This window comes from Euleptes europaea, chromosome 2 (genome assembly GCF_029931775.1).
Source record: "Euleptes europaea isolate rEulEur1 chromosome 2, rEulEur1.hap1, whole genome shotgun sequence".
NCBI classification, from domain to species: domain Eukaryota; kingdom Metazoa; phylum Chordata; class Lepidosauria; order Squamata; family Sphaerodactylidae; genus Euleptes; species Euleptes europaea.
The window spans coordinates 137,148,739-137,171,919 of record NC_079313.1 but is presented as its reverse complement, the minus strand read 5'-3'; the positions used below and the strand labels follow the sequence as shown (position 1 = coordinate 137,171,919).

Sequence of the window (23,181 nt, the reverse complement as noted above, 5' to 3'; positions counted from 1 at the left end):
GGCCGCTTTTGGTTTTCTGTGTTTGCGGGACAAAAGTGTATTTACTTTTATTTATATCCCGCCTTTTCCCACAAAGTGGCTGACATTGTTTTCCTCTCCTCCATTTTATCCTCACAACGACCTTGTGAGGTAGGTTAGGCCAAGAGTGTGTGACTGGTCCAAGGTCACCCAGCAAGCTTCCATGGCAGAGTGAGGATTTGAACCTGGGTCTTCCAGATCCTAGACCAACACTTTAACCACCACACCATGCTGTTACTCATAGGAAACAGGAGAATCTATGATTTTCTAGGGAATATATTGAAATTTAGAGAGCCCCCAAAGCAGCATTGAGTCTTCCCTCCCCCCCAAAAAAAAACAGGGAAACCAATTTTTTGCTCTAATTCTGAGCCCTAAGACATTTGCATTTTTGGATGAGGAAAATAAAAGGGGAAGGAGTTCTGCGCAACTTTCAAGCCTGCTGCTCCCCTGCACCACAGTAAGATTAGCAGCCGGGAGCCAGTTAGAATCATGGAATCATAGAGTTGGAAGGGACCACCAGGGTCATCTAGTCCAACCCTCTGCACAATGCAGGAAATTCACAACTACCTCCCCTGCACACACACCCAGTGACCCCTACTCCGTGCCCAGAAGAAAGGGGGCAAACCATCCAGGATATCTGGCCTGGAGGGAAATTGCTTCCTGACCCCAAAGTGGCAATCAGCATTACCCTGGGCATGTAAGAAAGGGCCACGAGAGCCAAACACGGATGCAACCTTTCCCTCCCTCTCACAATCTGCCTGAGTTCACAGAATCAGCATTGCTGACATATGGCCGTAGAATTGGAAGGGACCACCAGGGTCATCTGATCCAACCCCCTGCTCAATGGAGGAAATTCACAACCACCTCTCCTCCACAAATACCCCCAGAGACTCCTACTCCATGCCCAGGAGATGGGGGGACGGGACCCTCCAGGATCCCTGGCCAATCTGGCATGGAGGAAAATTGCCTTCTGACCCCAGGGTGGCAATCGGCATATCCTTGGGCATGTAAGAAAGGGCCACGAGAGCCAAACACGCAACCCTTCCTGCCCTGCCTCTCACAATCTGCCTAGTTCACAGAATCAGCACTGCTGTCAAATGGCCATCTAGCCTCTGCTTCACGATGGGTAGCTGTGTTAGTCTGTCCCCAGCAACAGAAAACAGCAAGAGAGTCCAGTAGCACCTTAAAGAGTAACAACATTTCTGGCAGGGGCATGAGCTTCCCTGAGGCACTGAAGAAGTGAGCTGCGGCTCACGAAAACCCCTTTTTTAAAAAAAGGTAAAGGTCCCCTGTGCAAGCACCGGGTCATTCCTGACCCATGGGGTGACACCACATGCCAACATTTAGGAGGCAGACTTTGTTTATGGGGGTGGTTTGCCAGTGCCTTCCCCAGTCCTCTTCCCTTTACCCCCAGGCAAGCTGGGTCCTCGTTTTGCCGACCTCGGAAGGATGGAAGTGTGGCCGTCGGGATTGAACTCAGATCATGAGCAGAGCTTGGGCTGCAGTACTGCAGTTTACCGCTCTGCGCCACGGGGCTCTTGACGAAAACTCCTACCCTGCCATAGTAGAAAAGAGCACAAGTCCAGTTGCACCTTAAAGACTAACAAAAATATTTTCTGGCAGGGTATGAGCTTTCGTGAGCCTGTGTGCCAGAAAATATTTTTGTTAGTCTTTAAGGTGCAACTGGACTCGTGCTCTTTTCTACTACTGCAGACAGACTAACACGGCTACCCACTGTGAATTATCCTACCCTGCCAGCAATTGTGTTGGTCTTTTTTTTTTCTTCTAATAAATTTTTATTAAATTTTTATAAAATAAAAAAACATAACAAATTATAAATCACATAAATAACTAAAAAGCGAAACAAAAATACAAGAAATACAAAAAGCGCACTTGTACTACAGTTTTACATCTTCTTTTATAATAGTATTGAATAAACAGAGCCTAAATGCCCACCACCCGCCTTAAGTGAATTGTGTTGGTCTTTTTTTTCCCTTCTAATAAATTTTTATTAAATTTTTATAAAATAAAAAACATAACAAATTATAAATCACATAAACAAATAACTAAAAAGCAAAACAAAAATACAAGAAATACAAAAAGCGCACTTGTACTACAGTGTTACATCTTCTTTTATAATAGTATTGAATAAACAGTGCCTAAATGCCCACCACCCGCCTTAAGTGAATTGTGTTGGTCTTTTTTTCCCCCTTCTAATAAATTTTTATTAAATTTTCATAAAATAAAAAACATAACAAATTATAAATCACATAAACAAATAACTAAAAAGCGAAACAAAAATACAAGAAATACAAAAAGCGCACTTGTACTACAGTGTTACATCTTCTTTTATAATAGTATTGAATAAACAGAGCCTAAATGCCCACCGCCCGCCTTAAGTGAATCGTGCTGGTCTTCAAGGTGCGGCAGGACTCGGCTTGCCACTCCCGGCCTGCAGGTGGCGCTGCGCGGGCTTCCGTTTCCCGCCGGAGCGCTTTGGGCGGGGCGCGCGCTCTGTGGGCGGGCACATCCGGCGGGCCTCTTCCTCCCTCCCTCCCCGGAAGCGGGGAGCCGAGGCGCGGCCGGAGCGGTTTGGCAGCTGCACCGGGCAAGATGGCGGACCGGGAGGAGGCGCTGAGGGAGTTCGTGGCCGTGACCGGGGCCGAGGAGGAGCGAGCGCGCTTCTTCCTGGAGTCGGCGGGCGGAGACCTGCAGGTAGCCCAGTGAGGAGGGGAAGCGAGACCCCCCACACACACACACACGAAGGTCCGACCCCTCCCCGCCGGCCCACCTTTGTGGGGGGGGGCGAACCTGCCGTCTCCTTCCACGCGGCCCATCCCCCCAGCCCAGAAGGGGCGGCTGAGAGGACCCCCCCCCCAGGACTCCGCCTTCGGGCCTCTTGGCTTGCCCATGGCTTCCCCCCAACCGATGGGCACCTCCCTGGCCCATGGGATGCCCCTCTGCGGGTTTATCCGCCCGTCCCTGGGGGAGGCATTCTCTCCCCCACCCCCCCAACACGGCTTTTCCCGTATACCTTTTCTGCTCGCCTTATATTTGTACATGAACTTAGGGTTGCCAGCCTCCAGGCGAGGCCTGGAGACCTCCTGGACTCACAACCGATCTCCAGGCTCCCAGCAGGAACACACGAAGCTGCCTTGTACTGAATCAGACCCTCGGTTCATCAAAGTCAGAATTGTCTATTCCAGACCAGCAGCGGCTCTCCAGGGTCTCAGGCAGAGAAGGGTCTCTCACATCACCTACTTGCCTCGTCCCTTTAACTGCAGATGCCGGGGATTGAACCTGGGACCTTCTGCATGCCAAGCAGATGCTCTTCCGCTGAGCCACGGCCCTTTCCCTAAATATTTTATCCTGAGTCAACAGAGAATGCACACAAACACATGAAGCTGCCTTATACTGAGTCAGACCCTGGGTCCATCAAAGTCAGTATTGTCTACTCAGACCGGCAGCCGCTCTCCAGGGTCTCAGGCAGAGGTCTTTCCCATCACCTGCTTGCTAGTCCCTTTAACTGGAGATGTCAGGGATTGAACCTGGGACCTTCTGCATGCCAAGCAGATGCTCTTCCGCTGAGCCACGGCCCCTCCCCATAAGGAATTGTCTACTCAGACCAGCAGTGGCTCTCCAGGGTCTCAGGCGGAGGTCTTTCCCATCACCTTCTTGCCTGGTCCCTTTAACTGGAGATGCCGGGGATTGAACCTGGGACCTTCTGCATGCCAAGCAGGTGCTCTTCCGCTGAGCCACGGCCCTTCCCCATAAGGAATTGTCCACTCAGACTGGCAGTGGCTCTCCAGGGTCTCAGGCAGAGGTCTTTCCCATCACCTTCCTGCCTGGTCCCTTTAACTGGAGATGCCGGGGATTGAACCTTCTGCATGCCAAGCAGATGCTCTACCACATCTCCCCTAATGGCTGCTTTGGAGGGCAAACTCCTTGGTATGCCATAGACTCTAGGTAAAATTCCTCACCAGATTTCCCCCTCCACAGACACTACTACCAAATCTCCAGTAATCTCTCAGGCTGAAGTTGGCAACCCTTCCTTGGACAGATCTCCACTCCCCCCCACCACCACCACACACATACATGCATATAATGTATATATCATCTTAATGGAAGTTAAGGCTGTGTCCAGAGGAGGTCAAGTGGTCTCCCATCCAGGCAGTATTTACTTCATCTGTAGTTTGCCTTTCTCACTGGGACTCAAGGTGCATTACAGGATATAAAGTGGGGTAATCAGACACCAATGAACCATTCAATATAGGTTTAGAGAGCAAGGCGAACGACAAACTTTCTAAGGCAAAGTATACTATAAACCAGTGGTTCCCAAACTGCAAGTGCTCCAAGAAGAGATCGGAAAGAAAAATACTGCTGTCATTCGGTTTAGTATATAGGTACTAGGTGAAAATTAGTGTTCCTTGACGAATTTCTCTCCTGAAAAGTGCTCCATGACTCAAAAAGTTTGGGAACCACTGCTATAAACGATACAGAGAGTGGATTACAAGGCATAAAATACTGCAGTAAAAGCAGGTGATGCCTATAATAATTATTGCAGTGAGCTGTCATCCAGTTTCATTACAGATGTGCCCTCCTGGGCTGTTCCATTCTGCTACAGCTCTAATCCTTTTTTAAAAATTGCTCTTCTGAACATTTCCTTTTTGCATAGTTTGCGGAATGATAGACGTATGGGCGGTGGTTGCAGATTCGAGGACTCTCCCTTTTGGCAGAGCTGTGGCTCCGTCATAGAGCATCTACTTTGCGTGCACAAATTCCCAGGTTCAGTCATTAGCATTTCTACTTAAGCAACCAATGGTAGTAATGAATGTGTCAGACCTCCACCTGAGACCCTGGAAAGCTGTTGCCAGTCAGACAAAACTCACCGAGATAGCAGAATGGTCTGATTCATTATAGCAGTTTTGTGAGCTAACATGGCAAAGTCAGTAGAAGTACTATAGAAGAAGAGTTGGCTTTTATGCCCGCATTTCTCTGTCGTAAGGAGTCTCAAAGCAGCTGTCAGTCGCCTTCCCCCTCCCCACAACAGGCACCTTGTGAAGTAGCTGGGGCTGAGAGAATTCGGAGAGAACTTTGACTAGCCCAAAGTTACCAGCCGGCTTCATGTGGAGGAGTGGGGAATCAAACCTGGTTCTCCAGATTAGAGTTGGATGCTCTTAACCACTACACCACGCTGGCTCTCACACTGAGCTGTTGGACTCCTATACTTGTTTTTTTATTTAGATATTTATACCCTAATTTTCTCTCCAATGGTCACTCAAAATAGCTTATAACATTATTCTACCCTCCTGTTTACAACAACTCTGAGAGGTTGGTTAGGCTGAGAATGTGTGACTGGCCCAAAGTGACCATTAAGCTTCTGTGGCAGAGTGGGGATTCGTACCTGGGTCTCCCAGATCCTAGTCCAGCACTCTAACTACTACACAGTTACACAATGCTGACTTTCACACATTTAACTGTGACTGGCCCAAAGTGACCCAGTGAATTTACATGGCAGAGTTGGTGTTTAAACCTGGGCGTCCCAAATCCCTTGTCTGATATTCTAACCACTGTGCCATGCTGACTGTCTAGTTACAAACTCCCTGCATTGAGAAAGAGGTTGCTCTAGGTGGCCCGTATATCCCCTTCCAACTATGTGAGATGGGTCTTGGTCGTTTAGGGGCTTTCCTACAAAATCCTTGATTGCGTTGGCCACTTCCAGAGACAGGGCACTGATCTCTTTGGCAGCTGTCTTAAGTTTGGGAGACTTGTGTATCAAGAAGAACTGGTTTCCTAGGGTAACTTCCCTCAGCTTCCACAGAGATTGGGGCTGTTCCAGTTAGGAAGCCGCCCCAGGCTGAGGGAGATGCCAAGCCAGGTGTTTATTCACCAGTGTTGCCTCAGTTTTTGAAAAAAAAATAATGTCGATTTTTCACGGATCATCTGTATTTTATATAATGGTAATACACTGTATGAGCCCCGTGGCGAAGAGTGGTAAGGGGAAGTTCTGCAGTCCAGGCTCTGAACATAAGAACGGCCCTACTGGATCAGACCAAGGCTCATCAAGTCCAGCAGTCTGTTCACACAGTGGCCAACCAGGGGCCTTTAGGAAGCCACAGACAAGACGACTGCAGCAGCACCATCCTGCCTGTGTTCCACCGCACCCAAAATAATAGGCATGCTCCTCTGATACTAGAGAGAAGAGGTATGCAGTATGACCAGTATCCATTCTAACTAATAGCCATGAATACCCCTCTCCTCCATGAATATGTCCACTCCGCTCTTAAAGCCCTCCAAGCCGGCAGACATCACCACATCCTGGGGCAGGGAGTTCCACAATTTAACTATGCGTTGTGTGAAAAAATATTTCCTTTTATCTGTTTTGAATCTCTCGCTGTCCTGCTTTAGCTGATGACCCCATGTTCTAGTATTGTGGGAGAGGGAGAAAAACTTCTCCCTGTCCACTCTCTCCAAATCATGCATAATTTTATAGACCTCTATCATGTCTCCCCTTAGCCGCCTTCTTTCCAAGCTAAACAGCCCTAAGCGTTTTAACCGCTCCCCATAGGACAGTTGCTCTAGTCCCTTAATCATTTTGGTTGCTCTTTTCTGCACCTTCTCAAGCTCTTTAATATCCTTTTTTAGGTGTGGTGACCAGAACTGTACACAGTATTCCAAGTGTGGTCTCACCATAGATTTGTACATGGCAGTATGATATACAAGGGCAGTATACTCACGACCTGAGTTCGATCCCAACGGAAGTTGGTTTCAGGTAGCCGGCTCAAGGTTGACTCAACCTTCCATCCTTCCAAGGTCGGTAAAATGAGTACCCAGCTTGCTGGGGGTAAAGGGAAGATGACTGGGGAAGGCACTGGCAAACCACCCCGTACACATAGTCTGCCTAGTAAACATCAGGATGTGACGTCACCCTATGGGTCAGGAATGACCCGGTGCTTGCACAGGGAACCTTTACCTTTTAATACACTGTATAAATTCTGCAGCCTTGCAGATAGTAACAGACTTCTGTCAACTAACCAAAAATGGGCAGTCCCTTTCAGCTGCTCTTGCGCACCTTGAGCACCCTAGAGACCAACAAGAGAGAGGGTTGTCTTAAATTTACATTCAAGTTACAGTTATGTCCAATACTAAAAATGTTTTGTGTATAACATTTGGGGAGGGGTTGTCTTACATTCGGGGTCATCTTCCTTTCAGGTGAATACAGTACGAGCTGAATGAAAGCAATCAATTAGAAACCCTTCTCTAGTTTCAGGCACCTTATTTAGCAAAGATCCTTGGTGTGGGAGGAGGCAACAATGACATGGCAAAGACACACTCTAAATTAGGAGATAGTTTCAGAAGGCAGCCATATTAGTCTGCAGTGGAACAGCTAGATTCGGGTCCAGTGAGACCAACAAGAATACTAGTCATGATGCGTACTTATTCTCTACAGTGTCAGAGGAGCATACCTGTTATATTGTGTGTGTGTTAGGTGCCGTCAAGTCGCTTCCGACCCTATGAATCAGTGCCCTCCAAAATGTCCTATCTTTGACAGCCTTGCTCAGGTCTTGCAAACTGAGGGCTGTGGCTTCCTTTATTGAGTCAATCCATCTCTTGTTGGGTCTTCTCTTTTCCTGCTGCCCTCAACTTTTCTTAGCATGATTGTCTTTTTCAGTGACTCGTCTTCTCATAATGTGACCAAAATACGATAGCCTCAGTTTAGTCATTTTAGCTTCTAGGGTCAGTTCAGGCTTGATTTGATCTATAACCCACTGATTTGTTTGGCAGCCCACGGTATCCGTAACTCCTCCAACACCACATTTCAAAGGAATCTACTTTCTTCCTATCCACTTTCTTCAATGTCCAGCTTTCACACCCATACATAGTAATAGGGAATACAATGGCATGAATTAACCTGATCTTGGTGGCCAGTAACACATCATTACACCTGTTATATTAGGTGTTGTGAAACACAGGCAAGATACTGCTGCGGTCGTCTTGTTTGTGGGCTTCCTGGAGGCCCCTGGTTGGCCACTGCGTGAACAGACTGCTGGACTTGACGGGCCTTGGTCCGATCCAGCAGGGCCTTTCTTATGTTCTTCAGATTTTTGGAGTATGAGCTTTCAAGAGTCCAAGCTCCCTTTTATTAATTTACATTATTTATAGTCTCACAGGGGCTCAAGGCAGATTACACATAGTGATCCAGTACAAGCACCAACATGGGGCATTCAGTAACCAATGCATTAGGATTTTAGAAATCTGGAACCTCCAGAAACAACTGAAGCATAAGATTAAATATTCACATGACACATTAAGCGGTACAAAAATTACATAAACAGGATCCTACTTACAATAAGCTAAACGCTGCAGTATAGACTACTTTCCCTCAACATGTATCCAAGCAAGTTTGTAAAACCATTTTGTGCAGGGCAACCCTATTACCTGTTCAGAAAAGCCCTCTTAAATATTTCAGTTTTGCATAGCTTGCGGAAAGCCAGAAGAGGGGGAACTTTCCTGACTTCCTCGAGCAGGCCATTCCACAGGGTGGGAGCCATAATAGAGAAAGCATGGGTACGGGCAGTTGTTGATTTTGCCCATTTGCGGGTTGGCACCTGCTGACTTGCGCAAAGCTGTCATGGCACAGTATAGGGAGAGAGACTGTCCCACAAATAAGAGGGGCCAGTACCTTAAACTGAGCCCGGTAACAGATGGGCAGCCAATGGAGCTTCTGCCGAATGGGAGAAATGTGCATGCTCCATCTAGCTCCCAATAATAGCCAAGGTGCAGCATTCTGGATCAGTTGGCGGTTCTGTGTTGATTTTGAGGGGAGACCAATGTACAGTGCATTACAGTAGTCTAGTCTTGATGTTACTGTGGAATAGATCCAGGTGGCCAGGTCAGCCGTATCAAGGTAAGGGGCCAATTTACGGACTAGGCTGAGTTGATAGAAGGTCTTATTTGCAGCTGCATTAACTTGCTTCTCCAGTAATAAAGCTAGATCCAGTATGACCCCAAGGTGTTTAACTGAGATAGCAGAGGTCAGTTGGATTCCATCAGAAGTGGGGAGAACAATGTCTTTTAAGACTTCCTCCTTCGCAACCAGCATTGCTGTCTTTTAAGGATTTAGTTTCAATTTGTTCACTTTAAGCCAGTTGACCACTGTGGGCAGGGAGCGATTCAGGCCCTCTGCCGCATCACCAGGAGATTTGGATAAGGAGATATACAGCTATCATCAGCATATTGATAACAACCAACCCCAAAGCTATGAATGTTTTTCCCCGTGGGATTTACATAGAGATTGAAAAGCATGGGGGATAGGGTTGCACCCTGTGGAACCCTGCAAGATAGGTCCTACAATGATTATAACTGGTTTCCAACCCTTTGAGTATGATCCATGAGGAATGGTTTGAACCAGTTCAATGCACATCCCCTGATACCTACTTCTGCCTCCAGGCACCTTTGTCTGACTCTTCAGCTTCGACTCTCAAAAACTCATGCTGCAACAATCTTGTTGGTCTCTAAGAGAGCCAGCGTGGTGTAGTGGTTAAGAGCGGTGGGCTCTAATCTGGAGAACCGGATTTGATTTCCCACTCCTCCACATGAGTGGCGGACACTAATCTGGTGAACCGGGTTGGTTTCTCCACTCCTCCATATGAAGCCTGCTGGGTGACCTTGGGCTAGTCATAGTCCTGTCTGAACTGTCTCAGCGCCACCTACCTCACAAGGTGTCTGTTGTGGGGAGAGGAAGGGAAGGAGATTGTAAGCCACTTTGAGTCTCCTTAGAGGTAGAGAACATCATGGTTGCCAGCTGTCCTGGGGTAACTGAAGATTCCTGCCATCTTGACTGATCCCCAAAATCTGTACTGTTTCTCAAACCCTGCTGTGAATCCCTCCTTCCAGATTGCCCTGGCCAGTTTCTACGAAGATGGCGGTGACGAGGACATCATCACGCTCCCACAGCCGGCCCCCAGCTCTGTTACCAGAGGCACCGCGCCCAGGTAAGGCACACCCGACTTGCCTTTGGGGATGTCTGCATTTCAGGCCAGAACGAGGCTGCCGTTAGAGCTGCAGAGGTGTCGCGAATGCTCTGTTCAAAGTCCCTGCCTAACCCCCTTCTTAGGTGGGCAGGGAGGGTAAGCCAGAATGGTGTCCTGCAGACATAGAATCATAGAGTTGGAAGGGACCACCATGGTCATCTAGTCCAACTCCCTGCACAAAAGCAGGAAATTCACAACTACCTCACCCACACACCGCCAGTGACCCCTCCTCCATGCCCAGAAGATGGCCAAGATGCTCTCCTTCTCATGATCTACCTAAGGTCATAGAATCAGCATTGCTTACAGATGGCCATCTAGCCTCTTCTTAAAAACCTCCAGGGAAGGAGAGCTCACCACCTCCCAAGGAAGCCTGTTCCACTGAGGAACCGCTCTGTTAGAAAGTTCAGCCTAATGTCTAGACGGAAACTCTTTGGATTTAATTTCAACCCGTTGGTTCTGGTCCAACCTTCTGGGTCAACAGAAAACAACTCTGCACCATCCTCTATATGACAGCCCTTCAAGTACTTGAAGATGGTTATCATATCACCTCTCAGTCTTCTCCTCTCCAGGCTAAACATACCCAGCTCCTTCAACCTTTCCTCATAGGACTTGGTCTCCAGACCCCTCACCATCTTTGTTGCCCTCCTCTGGACATGTTCCAGCTTGTCTACATTCGCTCTATGGATTTGGTGGAGACATTAATACACATATTGTTTCATTGTGAAGACTATGACAATGCCAGAAATCGTTCACTTACTCCCCTGCTATCTCGGTTTGTCCATTCTCACATCTCTGAGACTTCTTTGGTAGAATATCTACTGGAAGATAGGGTGACTCTTATGTCACACTCTGTAGCAAAATTCTGCTCTTATGTCTGTTGGAAAAGGAAGGCATTAATGATGAATAAAGGTCTAACGGGTAAATCTTCAGGTTAATCAGCATGGATGAGATGCTGTAGGCTGGATCTGTATAGTTTTATCATAGGATGTTTATTTTATATTTTATGCTGGCGTTTGGCTGTAATAAACATGTACAGTTAGACATGCCTGTTTGGGACCCTGAGAACTCTCCTTCAGCGTAGTTGTAAAGGAGTTTTTAATACAGTAAGATAAAACAGAAGTCTAGTGGCACCTTAAGATTTATTCCAGTGTGAGCTTTCATGAGTCAGAGCTCACTTCTTCACTTGCTTATGGGAATTGTTTTGGATATTTTCTTACAACCAGAAACACAGAAGTGGGGGGAGCAGGTAGTTGGAGCAGAGAGAGGCCTGGTGTGAATCCGCTCACAGGTGTACCGGTGGCCTTTTGCCAGCAGGGGACTACATTCTGCTCTTAATAACCATGGACATTTTTTTGGTTGCCTTAAGCGTGGGTCACTTTCTGGTTTGCATACGTGAAAGAGCACCCTGATCCTTTGGGCGGGTGCAAACGGCTGCTCCACTCCGGCTGGTTGGGATCTATTCTTTGTTGTCACTTGGGTGTCCTTTTTGAGCTAATTCTCAGTGCCGCTTTCGGGGCACGGCCTGGCTTGTATTGGTGCCTAAAGACTCCCTGAGCCCGATTACTAGGGTTGCCAACTTCCAGGTGGTGGCTGGAGATCTCATGATCATGAGATCATGAAGCTGCCTTATACTGAATCAGAACCTTGGTCCATCAAAGTCAGAATTGTCTGCTCAGACTGGAAGCGGCTCTCCAGGTTCTCAGGCAGAGGTCTTTCACATCACCTACCTGCCCAGTCCCTTTAACTGGAGATGCTGGGGATTGAATCTGGGACCTTCTGCATGCCAAGCAGAGGCTCTTCCTCTGAGCCACGGCCCCTCCCCTAATCTCCCGCTATTACAACTGATCTCCAGCCAATGGAGATCAGTTCCCCTGGAGAAAATGGCCACCTTGGCATTTGGACTATAGCATTGAAGTCCCTCCCCAAACCTCAGTCTCCGCCCCAAAAACCTCCAGGTATTTCCCGACCTGGAGCTGGCAACCCCACTGATTATTAGGCATTTTCCTCCCTGCCTGCATCTGATGTTAGGCATTTTCCTTCCTTGTCTGCAAAGTGCAGTTGTGAAGTCCCTTATGGTTCCAACACCTTGCTGTGATGCCTCTGCAACTCTTTGTTGCCCTGGACCCAACCACGTTCTGGTATTGTGCAGCAGGATCAGACCTTTCACATTTGGGAGGGAGAAAAGGGGCACTTTCGGAGAGGTGGTTGGTGGAACCATTTTCCTTTTTTCTTCTCCCCTCCAGTGACCACAGGGTGACATCATTCCGAGACCTCGTCCATGCTCAGGAAGAGGAGGAAGAGGAGGAGGAAGGGCAAAGGTCAGTGGCCGCTTGAATACTTGTGACTTTTCTCCTTCTGAGGGAGGAGCTGGGCTGAAAGGCCTGCATCAGTCAGAGCCCCTTTTGGAATCTAACTTTGGAAATGTTTTCGTGCTGAGGCAGCTATAGAAATCCCTGGTGAGGGGCGGGGCCCTCCGCAGAAGCAGCTGCTGGGGTGGAGCGTGACCTTCCCTGCCTTTGTTCAAAGCACATTCATTCTAGACCTCACATTGTAAGCGGCTGCTTTCTAGCGAGTGGGAGCAGCCGCCTATTGTACTGCTGCATGGACATAAGCCGGGCTGTGTGTGTCCCCCTGTGCTTTTAAAATAGAGGGACAGGGAGAGAGGGGTTCTGGTTATGCTAGTAAGGGAAGGTCAAAAGGTTGTGAAGAATCCGGCCCCCAAGGCTAAAGAGTCCGGGACATTTCAGTTAAGAAGAGAGATGACTAAGGGGGGACATGATAGAGGTTTATAAAATTATGCACAGAGTGGAGACAGCTGACAAGGAGGACTTTTTCTCCCTCTCCCAAAATACTAAGGCTCATAGGCATTCAATAAATCTAATGGGCAGTAGATTCAGGATGGACAAAAGGAAATACTTCTTTACACAGTGAGTGATTAAAATGTGGAATTTGCTGCCAGAGGATGTACTGATGGTCACAGGCACAGATGGCTTTAAAAGGGGATGAGACAGATCCATGGAGGACAGGTCTATCAGTGGCTACTAGTCATGGTGACTAAAGGGAACGTCCACATTCAGAGGCAGTCAACCTCTGAATCCCACTGCCAGGAGGCAACAGCAGGGAAAGGCCTTGACTACATGACTACATGAAGCTGCCTTATACTGAATCAGACCCGTGGTCCATCAAAATCAGTATTGCCTACTCAGACCGGCAGCGGCTCTCCAGGGTCTCAGGCGGAGGTCTTTCACATCACCTACTTGCCTAGTCCCTTTAACTGGAGATGCTGGGGATTGAACCTGGGACCTCCTGCATGCCAAGCAGATGCTGTATACCACTGAGCCACAGCCCCTCCTCTATGGGGAACTTTGGTCTCTATGCTCTGTTGCTAGACCTCCAGAGGATCTGGTTGGCACTGTGTCAGAGAGGATGCTGGACTAGATGAACCTGGCACTGGGATTCTGAGGTTGACTGCCTCTGAATGTGGAGGTTCCCTTTAGTCATCATGGCTCAGAGCCATAGTTGGGCCCTCTCCTCCATGAATCTGTTGAGGTTTGAATCAGGGGCTTCCTGGTTCAGAGCCTGGTCGTTTTGCTGTTCTTCTGCACCAGCTCCCACTGCAGCATCAGTGCTTTCTGACATTAGGGAGAACCTTTTTTTTTTGCCCAATGCACAGTGATCCAGCATGGTGTAGGGGTTAAGAGCAATGGTTTGGATCGGTGGACTCTGATCTGGAGAACCGGGTTTGATTCCCCACTCCTCCACATGAGCAGCAGAGGCTAATCTGGTGAACCAGATTTGTTTCCCCACTCCTCAAAGTGACGCCAGCGGGGTTACCTTGGCTAGTCACAGCTCTCTTAGAGCTTTCTCAGCCCCACCTACCTTACAGGGTGTCTGTTGTGGGGAGGGGTCGGCGGTTCCCAAACTGCGCTCCACGGAGCGCTTGGTGCTCCACAGAACATCTCCTAGTGCTCCGTGAAGAGACTGGAAAAAAAATACTACTGTCATTCGGATTAGTATATAGGTGCTAGGTGAAAATTAGTGCTCCGTGACGAATTCTCTCCTCAAAAGTGCTCCATGATCCAAAAAGTTTGGGAACCGGTTTATCCTGCATGGTGCAGGGGGGCAGACTGGATGGTCTTTAGGCCTCTTCTAACATTTTAATTCTGTGAGTCTACAAATGCCGCCATGGCAGCTGCCGCTACGCATTTGGAGGCCTCTGCTGTCCTTGCGAAACTCAGCCATACATGTGATCAATACAGAAGAAGAAGAAGAGTTGGCTTTTATATGCCGACTTTCTCTACCACTTAAGGCAGAATCAAACCGGCTTGCAATCACCTTCTCTCCCCCTCCCCACAACAGATACCCTGTGAGGTATGTGAGGCTGAGAGAGCATGACTGGCCCAAGGTCACCCAGCTGGCTTCGTGTGCAGGAGTGGGGAAATAAATCCAGTTCACCAGATTAGCCTCTGCCACTCGTGGAGGAGTGGGGAATCAAACCCGGTTCTCCAGATCAGAGTCCACCGCTCCAAACCACCGCTCTTAACCGCTACACCATTCTGGCTCTTAACCACTACACAATACACACACACCCCAGTCAGGGCCTTCGTCACACGCTTTGGACAGGCCACATCACGAGGCTCCGCTCTCTCCCGCACAGGTTTTATGCCGGAGGCTCGGAGCGCAGCGGGCAGCAGATCGTCGGTCCCCCCCGGAAGAAGAGCCCCAACGAGCTGGTGGAGGATTTGTTCCGCGGGGCCAAAGAGCACGGAGCGGTGGCTGTCGACAGGGCCGCCAAAAGCCCCGGAGAGGGCAGCGGCGGCAGGCCGAAAGTAAGCATGGGGCAGGGGGGTTCTGTCGAGATGGCCCCATGCAGGTCCTGCCCCCCCCCCGACATCAGCTTTTGTTTATTGGCTGTGCCACAGCGGCTTGGCTTCTGTTTAACAATGATTTTTATTTATAGATCGCTTCTCCACTAATCATGTCCAAGGTAATGTATAATTACTGACCGCTTAAACATGCTTCTTTTAAAACAGTTTTGTATTGTAATCCAGCCCCCGTAAAACAGAGCTGTTCTGCCAGGCCTGTGGTTGAGGCCTGTGGTTGAGTTCCCTGTGTATAAATGCTGCCCACCCTGACCCCCACAGTTGGGAAGCTCTTTCCCTAGATCACTCTGGGATTCTGTTCCATCTGCCCGCCTAGTTGTAGCATTGTGTTTTATGCTCTAGAAGCACCTTTAGGTTATTTAGTATATCTGTTTTATATGACTTTTTACAGGGCTATTTTAAATGTTGTTTTAATGGTGTCATTGATTTAATGGGATATTTGTATTCTTTGAAAGCTGCTCTGAGCCCGGTAAGTTGAAATAAATAAATAAAACAAACATTGTGAAGGACCCAGTTAACCATAAAACAGAGGCAGTAAGTAAAAGCAAGTTGCAATGAACCATGAGTCCCCAATTTGGCGCCCTCCAACACCTTTCCTGGCACCCAGTGAGTGATTTAGAAAGTGATTTGGGGCCAGGTGCAGCTTTTGCCCAGCAAGGCTTCTGCTAGGCCACTGGAGATTTGATTGGCTGTGCAGATTTTTAAAAACATTGCTTTGGCAGCGGCTGCCTCCACAGCACAAAAGTCTTCGCTGTGTGACTAAGAGTAAGCTGCAGCCGCCATTTTGTGGCTGGCTCCACCTCCTGGGGCAGCCATTTTGTGGCTGTGCCCACCCCACTGTGTCAAAATTCCAAAGACGCCTGCAGGCTCAAAAGAAGTTGGGGACCCATGAGCTGCACGCTGGATGAATGCGGGCGACACGGGCGTTAGAATAGGCGCTTGTGAATGAAGTGTGTGGACGCAGAGGCAGGTGGCAGTGAAGATGTGGGTAAACCCAGGCCTTGGCTAGGGAGAGGTGGAAGAGGAAGCCAGGGGTGGGTGTAGTTGACAGGGGTGGCCTGGGCTCTTCCTGAGCAGGAAAGGGAAAGCCGTAAGGAGCTGGGGGAGACAGGTGAAAGAGGGAAAGCAGGTAAGATTATCTTGTTCGATCTCAGAAGCTAGGTGGGGTCAGCCCTGGTTAGTACTTGGATAGGAGACCACCAAGGAAGTCCAGGGTCAGTACGCAGAGGCAGGCAGTGGCAAACGACCTCTGTTTGCCCTGACCGGGATGTCCCAGGCTAGCCCCATTTCCTCAGACCTTGGAAGCTAAGCAGTCTTGTCCTGGTACTTGGATGGGAGACCACTAAGGAAGTCCAGGGCTGTTACGCAGAAGCAGGCAATGGCAAACCACCTGTTTGCTTCTTCCCTGACCTGGACGGCCCTGGCTAGCTCAATCTCATCAGAGAAGCTAGGCAGGGTCAGCCGTGGTTAGTCCTTGGATGGGAGACCACCAAGGAAGTCCAGGGTTTCTGTGCAGAGGCAGGCGATGGCAAACCACCTCTGTTTGTCTCTTGCCTTGAAAACCATATGGGGTTGCCGCGAGTTAGCTGCGACTTGACGGCAAAACAACAACAACAGAAACAGGTGAGAGGAGGCAGAGCCCAGAAAGGTGAGACGGAAAGGTGAAAAAATGAGGGCCAGGAGCTTGTGGTCGAGGCAGTTGGATAGCAAGGTGCTGGGGGGGTGAGCCAGGAGGGCGAGAGGGATGTGGGGAAGGATAACCTGAGCTCCGGCGTTCCGTCAACGAGGGTGAACGCCTGTGGTCAGTCTGCTGTAGCCAGCCCCCCATGCATTCTATTAATGCAAAACTAAAAAATGACCATCAGCTACACTGACTGGAAGGTTTCAAAGATTTTGTTGGCTTTTATACCCACTTAGGCAGTTTATGAGAGGGAGGGCAGGAAGGGTTGTGTCGCTGCTTGGCTCTCGTGGCCCTTTCTTGCATGCCCAGGGTAATGCTGATCGCCACTTGGGGTCAGGAAGCAATTTTCCTCCAGGCCAGATTGGCCAGGGATCCTGGAGGCTTTTTTGTTTTTGCTTTTTTGGCCATGTTCTGGGCATGGAGGAGGGGACACGGGGTGTGGGGGGGTGGGGAGGTAGTTGTGAATCTCCTGCATTGTGCAGGGGGTTGGACTAGATGACCCTGGTGGTCCCTTCCAACTCTGTGGTTCACACTGGCTGTACGTCTCCATAGGTTTTGCTTAGAAGCGAAGCAAGCCCTTCGCTTCTCAGTAGCTGTAAGCACGACTGGCAACATCTCATCTCTTATTGGCCTCAAACTTTGTCTCTGGCGCTTGTCGATTGGAGACATTGATCCAGCCCTAGATAGAAGTCTGTTGGGAGGGAAAGAAGTCCGAGGAAATGACAGGGTTTTAATTATGGAAGGGAGGTTATTGTGGTGACTTCTCCCCCTCTCCTTCTAGTTTCCTACAAATTGAGCAGTCAGAAAAACATCCCCTTGGGAGGTTTGAGATTTCTTGGTCTTGCGAAAAAAATTTTTGGGGGGGGGGTGTCGATCGGCTCTCTGTTGGGGTTACAGGAAGGGGGTCGGGCACCAGTTGTGACTCGCTTGCCTCCCTTTGTAACAGCCGCTGGTCGTTTCTCTCTTGCAGCCCTTTGCAGGCGGAGGGTACCGTCTGGGAGCTGCTCCCGAGGAGGAGTCTGCTTATGTGGCCGGAGAGATGAGGCACAACGCGGCCCAGGACGTGAGTGTTTTTCAGCTGGGGCTGCTAGCTTGCCACTGGCTCTGTGTGGTGTCACACGGGAGTCCCTTTCTTTGCCACCCAGGTTAAGTTCACAAATGGTGAAGGGGAGAGGCTGTCTGTCTGTCTCTCACTCACTCACTTCTCTCTTAGAGGAGGGCAGGGAGCTGTTCTTGTTGGCAACAGCTGATAGAACTCGCAATAATGGGTTTAAATTGCGGGAAGAAAGTAACCGTCTGGATAATAGGGGGAAAATATCTTTACAGTGAGAGTTGTTCGACAGTGAAATCAACTTCCTAGGGAGGTGGTGAGCTCCCCCTCACTGGCAGTCTTTAAGCAGAGGCTGGACAACCACTTGTCAGGGATGCTCTAGGCTGATCCTGCATTGAGCAGAGGGTTGGACTAGATGGCCTCTATGGCCCCTTCCCAACTCTATGATTCTACCTCTTCTGGAGGATTGCTGGAAGCTGGGCTACAAGGTTGCAGATGGGGAAAGGGTTTCTCCCCCCCACCCCCCACTGCTGCCATTTCTGGGCTCCAACTTGCCCCCTTTTGAAAATGCTTTTCCAAAGGGGCCACTTGGACTTACTTTAACGTATCTAAATGCAATGTACAGTGCTTAATTCCGCCTCATGCTGCATTGAGCTTTAGGGTTGCTTCCCTTACTGATGACCCCAGAAAAGCAAGGATATGGGGAAGCTGAGGGCAGGCTGGCCGGCCTTCAGCCACAGCCCAGGACTCTGGAACGTGTCCAGGGGAGGGCAACCAAGATGGTGAGGGGTCTGGAGACCAAGTCCTAGGAGGAAAGGTTGAAGGAGTTGGGTATGTTTAGCCTGAAGAGGAGAAGACTGAGAGGGGATATGATAACCATCTTCAAGTACTTGAAGGGCTGTCATAGAGAGGATGGCGCCGAGTTGTTTTCTGTTCCCCCACAAGGTCGGACCAGAACCAACGGGTTGAAAATAAGTCAAAAGAGTTTCCATCTAGACATTAGGAAGGATTTTCTAATCGTTAGAGCAGTTCCTCAGTGGAACAGACTTCCTCGAGAGGTGGTGGGCTCTTTCCCTCTTCCCTCGGCGGTTTTGGATGGAAGATAGAGAACCGTTCCTTTGGAGGATAGGTTATGTCCCTGTGCTTTAAGGGAAATCGAAACAACGGAAGAGCTCGGCACCTAGCAAGGGTGAATGCTTTCCTGCATCCGAAGATCTCTAATTTGGAGAGGTAGGCGGCAGGAGATGCTACATATCTGGACTGTTCTGCTGATAGAAAAGTCGGTGCCTTCTCTAGATGTTTTTGGCACTCCGTATCCAGTGGAGGGAAGTTGTTCAGGTTTCTGTACCTTCCTTGCCGTCTTGCTCAATTAGCCCAGATGGGAAGTGGCAGGGAGATTCCGCGGAATGTAGAAACGGTTCTCCTCTCGGTCTTTCGCAGGTGCATGTAGTCCTGAAGCTGTGGAAGAGTGGATTCAGCCTGGACGGCGGAGAGCTGCGGAGCTATCAAGACCCGTCCAACTCCCAGTTCTTGGAATCGATCCGCAGAGGGTAACGAACGGCACACGGGGGTGGGGGGAGCTTGAAACCGAGGCTGGGAGCGAGTCATGCCCAGTCTGAAATTCTCTACAGCTGGGGTCCCCAACACGGGTGCCCATGGGCATTCTGGTGCCCGCCAAATGTTTTTAGAAAGTGGGCAGGGCCAGATGGGCCTTTTGCGCAGCAGAGCTTCTGATTGGCCATTGGAGATTTGATTGGCTGTGCAGATTTTTTAAAAAAAACACACGTTGCTTTGGCAGCTGATACCACCTCAGCACAAGCATCTTCACTGTGTGGCCGAAGCTAAGCTGGGGCTGCCTCTTTGTGGCTGCGCCCATCACCCTGTATGAGAATCCCAGAGGTGCCTGCAAGCTCGCAAAAGTTGAGGACCCCCGCGCTATGCTCTTGCAGGACATCTGTGCCCAAGAGGCCCCCATCCCAGCATGGTGTAGTGGCTGAACGGTGGTGACCTTGGGGAAGTCACGCTCTCTCAACCCCACCTACCTCACAGGGTGTCTGTTGTGGGGAGGGGAAGGGAAGGTGATTGTAAGCCAGTTTGAATCTCCCTGAAGTGGTAGAGAAAGTTGGCATATAAAAACCAACTCTTCTTCTTCATCATCCCATTCCATCTTGCCGAGGGAAGGGTTGGCCAAACTTTTCCTTTAAGGTCTGACCCTTTTCCTTTCTGTAGAGAGGTCCCTGCAGAGCTTCGTCGGTTAGCGCGTGGTGGGCAGGTGAACTTGGATCTGGAAGACCACCGCGACGAGGATTTTGTGAAGCCGAAAGGATCCTTCAGGGCTTTCACTGGAGAAGGGCAGAAGCTGGGCAGGTGAGCGGCCGGCAGGTATCAGACTCTCCTCTGGTGCGCTCCAGAAAAGTAGAAGGCACGCACGCCTCTAGTCCTCATGGTTGCAGAGCGAAGCTTTAAAAATGACATGAGAACATAAGAAAAGCCCTGCTGGATCAGACCAAGGTCCATCAAGTCCAGCAGTCTGTTCACACAGCAGTCTGTTCACCCGTGTTCATGGAAGAGAGGAGTATTCATGGCTACTAGTAAAAATGGATACTAGTCATGATACATACCTATTCTCTCCAGGATCAGAGAAGCAGGCCGAATATATGAGGTGCTGTGGAACACAGGCAGGACAATGCTGCTGCTGCAGTCATCTTGTTTGTGGGCTTCCTAGAGGTGCCTAGTTCTCCAGTGTGTGAACAGACTGCTAGACTTGATGGGCCTTGGTCTGATCCAGCAGGGCTTTTCTTATGTGGAGGAGTGGGGAAACAAATCCAGTTCACCAGATAGAGCTTCCCAGATACCCAACGAAGGGAGCTTTGACTCTCAAAAGCTTATACTGCCCAAATTTTGTTGGTCTCCAATATGCTACTGGACTCAAATCTATCTATTCTGCTGCAGACCAACACTGCTACCCACCTAAAACAAAGTTACCTTATGGCTTTTCCCCCTTGGAGGGGGTTTCAGGCAGAGGCTGGGCAACTATCTGTTTAGGATGGTCTGTGAGCCTGCTATTGTGAAGCTCTGTGAAGATGAGCAGGCCTATTATCTTAGGTGCTTTGGAACACAGGCAGGACAATGCTGCTGCAGCCATCTTGTTTGGGGGGCTTCCTGGAGGCACCTGGTTGGCCACTGTGTGAACAGACTGCTGGACTCGATGGACCTGGGTCTGATCCAGCAGGGCCTTTCTTGTGTTCTTATATGGGGATTCGAACCTGGGTCTCCTGGATCCTAGTCCAGCACTCTGATCACTACCCCATTCTGGCTCGTGCTTTGAGAGGGGCTGGGTGGGGGAGAGAGGTGCTCGTCTTGCCCCCAAATGGCCATGTGCTTTGTAACATCCCCCCCGCCCTTTTCCTCAGCACTGCCCCCCAGGTGATGGGCTCGAGCTCTCCGGCGCAGCAGGCGGAGAACGAAGCGAAAGCCAGCTCCTCGGTCTTCATCGATGAGTCAGAGCCCACCACCAACATCCAGATCCGGCTGGCGGATGGTGGGCGGCTTGTCCAGAAGTTCAACCACAGTCACAGGTATGGGGGCTGAAGGGTGGGGGCTGAAGGGCAGTCTGGATTGCGTGCAGTGGGGAGACGTGTCAGGTTCCACAGCTGGAGTGGTTCCTCAGTGGAACAGGCTTCCTCGGGAGGCTGTGAACTCTCCTTCCCTGGAGGTTTTTAAGCAGAGGCTAGATGGCCATCTGTCAGCAATGCTGATTCTGTGAACTTAGGCAGATGATGAGAGGGAGGGCATCTTGGCCATCTTCTGGGCATGAAGTAGGGGGTCACTGGGTGTGTGTGTGTGGGGGAGGTAGTTGTGAATTTCCTGCATTGTACAGGGGATTGGACTAGATGACCCTGGTGGTCCCTTCCAACTCTTATAATGTTATGCTTTTTTAAGGGGTGCCAAGCAGAGCCTTTTTTGTAGTGGTACTCACCAGTGCCTTGACCTGAATGGCCCTGGCTAACCTGATCTTGTCAGATTCGGGAAGCTAAGGAGGGCCGGCCCTGGTTAAGTACTTGGATGGGAGACCACCAAAGAAGCCCTGGGTCACTACCCAGAGGCGGGCAATGGCAAACCGCCTCTGAACCTCTCTCGCCTTGAAAACCAGTGGGGTCGTCGTAAGGCAGATGCAAATGCATGGTACTTTGTACCACCACTCACCGGTAGTAAGTACTGGCACCTTGAGGGGTAGTCTCCCAAGTCAGGGGGGAATTGGTGGAAATTGTTGCAGCCTCTCTTATATATAAGAAAGGTTGCAACTATTTCCACCAATTACCCTACCCCCCTATGGTCAAAACACGTATGGACTGAGTTTGATTGTATGATTCTATGTCTAATTGTGTTATAGGAGTGTATTTATTTGGTATATTTATTTGGTAGGCTATTGCAGGGCTGTATATGTGTTATATGTGTGATTAGATTTTAACCTGCAATAAATTTATATAGACATTGTGCACTGACATAATATTTTAATTGGTCAACTTTTAATTGTATAACTTTTGGCTTTGTGTGTTTCTTTTTTCTTGACCTTTTGAGTACTTAATTCATATATATATGAATTCATAGAGACAGACAGACAAATATATATATATATGGCGTCCATGATGAAGATGTATAAATCTTACATATCTATATAAGAGAATAATTAGAGAGCCCCGCGGTACAGAGTGGTAAGCTGCAGTACAGCAGTCCAAGCTCTGCTCGTGACCTGAGTTTGATCCCGATGGAAGTCAGTTTCAGGCAGCCGGCTCAAGGTCGACTCAGCCTTCCATCCTTCTGAGGTCGGTAAAATGAGGACCCAGCTCGCTGGGGGTAAAGGGAAGACGACTGGGGAAGGTAATGGCAAACCACCCCATAAACATATTATGCCTAGTAAATGTCGGGATGTGATGTCACCCCATGGGTCAGAAATGACCTGATGCTTGCACAGGGGACTACCTTTACGAGAATACTGGCAATTTTTTGACCCAAAAAAATCACTTGTGCAGAGGATGTAAAATGGAGCGCTTCCATTCCATGTAGAACAACAGGGCCAATGTTGTGTCTCTCTCTCTGGCTCTGGACAGGATCCGTGACATTCGGCTCTTCATCGTGGATGCCCGGCCGGCGATGGCCGCTACCAGCTTTGTCCTCCTGACCACCTTCCCGAACAAAGAGCTGACAGACGAGGACCAGACCCTGAAGGAAGCCAACCTCCTCAACGCCGTCATTGTCCAGCGGTTCATATAACGGAGCCCGCTGGCCAGCCGCGCGCCTCTCTCATATAGCCCCCACTCGTGCGCCCCGTGCGGGGCGAGGCCACGGCTCCCTTGTGGCTGCCTCGTAGGGCTGGGTTCCAGGCTCTCTCGGGTTGGACTCTTTAGTTGCATTTCCCACGGTTTATTTTTTTTTTGTGCTGATTGATGGACTTAAAACAAAAAAAATTAAAACCAAACACAGACTTTTGAACGAAGCCGCCGCCCCCCCCGT

General features: G+C 49.5%; 1 protein-coding gene across 1 annotated transcript; it reads left to right on the top strand.

Annotated features, from left to right (window-relative positions):
• Window positions 1–2,584: 2,584 nt before the first annotated feature.
• On the top strand, window positions 2,585–22,977 carry NSFL1C (NSFL1 cofactor). Its single transcript, XM_056844081.1, has 9 exons — window positions 2,585–2,733; window positions 9,916–10,013; window positions 12,296–12,370; window positions 14,710–14,881; window positions 17,587–17,679; window positions 19,108–19,217; window positions 19,897–20,034; window positions 21,081–21,245; window positions 22,779–22,977. The coding sequence occupies exons 1-9, from the start codon at window positions 2,632–2,634 to the stop codon at window positions 22,939–22,941; spliced, it is 1,116 nt and encodes a 371-aa protein (XP_056700059.1). The 5' UTR covers window positions 2,585–2,631; the 3' UTR covers window positions 22,942–22,977.
• The last annotated feature ends 204 nt before the right edge of the window (window positions 22,978–23,181 follow it).

Excerpts from the sequence above, each read along its gene's own strand:
- NSFL1C (XM_056844081.1), top strand. The coding sequence starts at position 2,632 with ATGGCGGACCGGGAGGAGGCGCTGAGGGAGTTCGTGGCCGTGACCGGG. Across the intron at positions 12,371-14,709 it reads GAGGAGGAGGAAGGGCAAAG|GTTTTATGCCGGAGGCTCGG; the intron begins GTCAGTGGCCGC and ends TCTCCCGCACAG. Across the intron at positions 14,882-17,586 it reads GCAGCGGCGGCAGGCCGAAA|CCCTTTGCAGGCGGAGGGTA; the intron begins GTAAGCATGGGG and ends TCTCTCTTGCAG.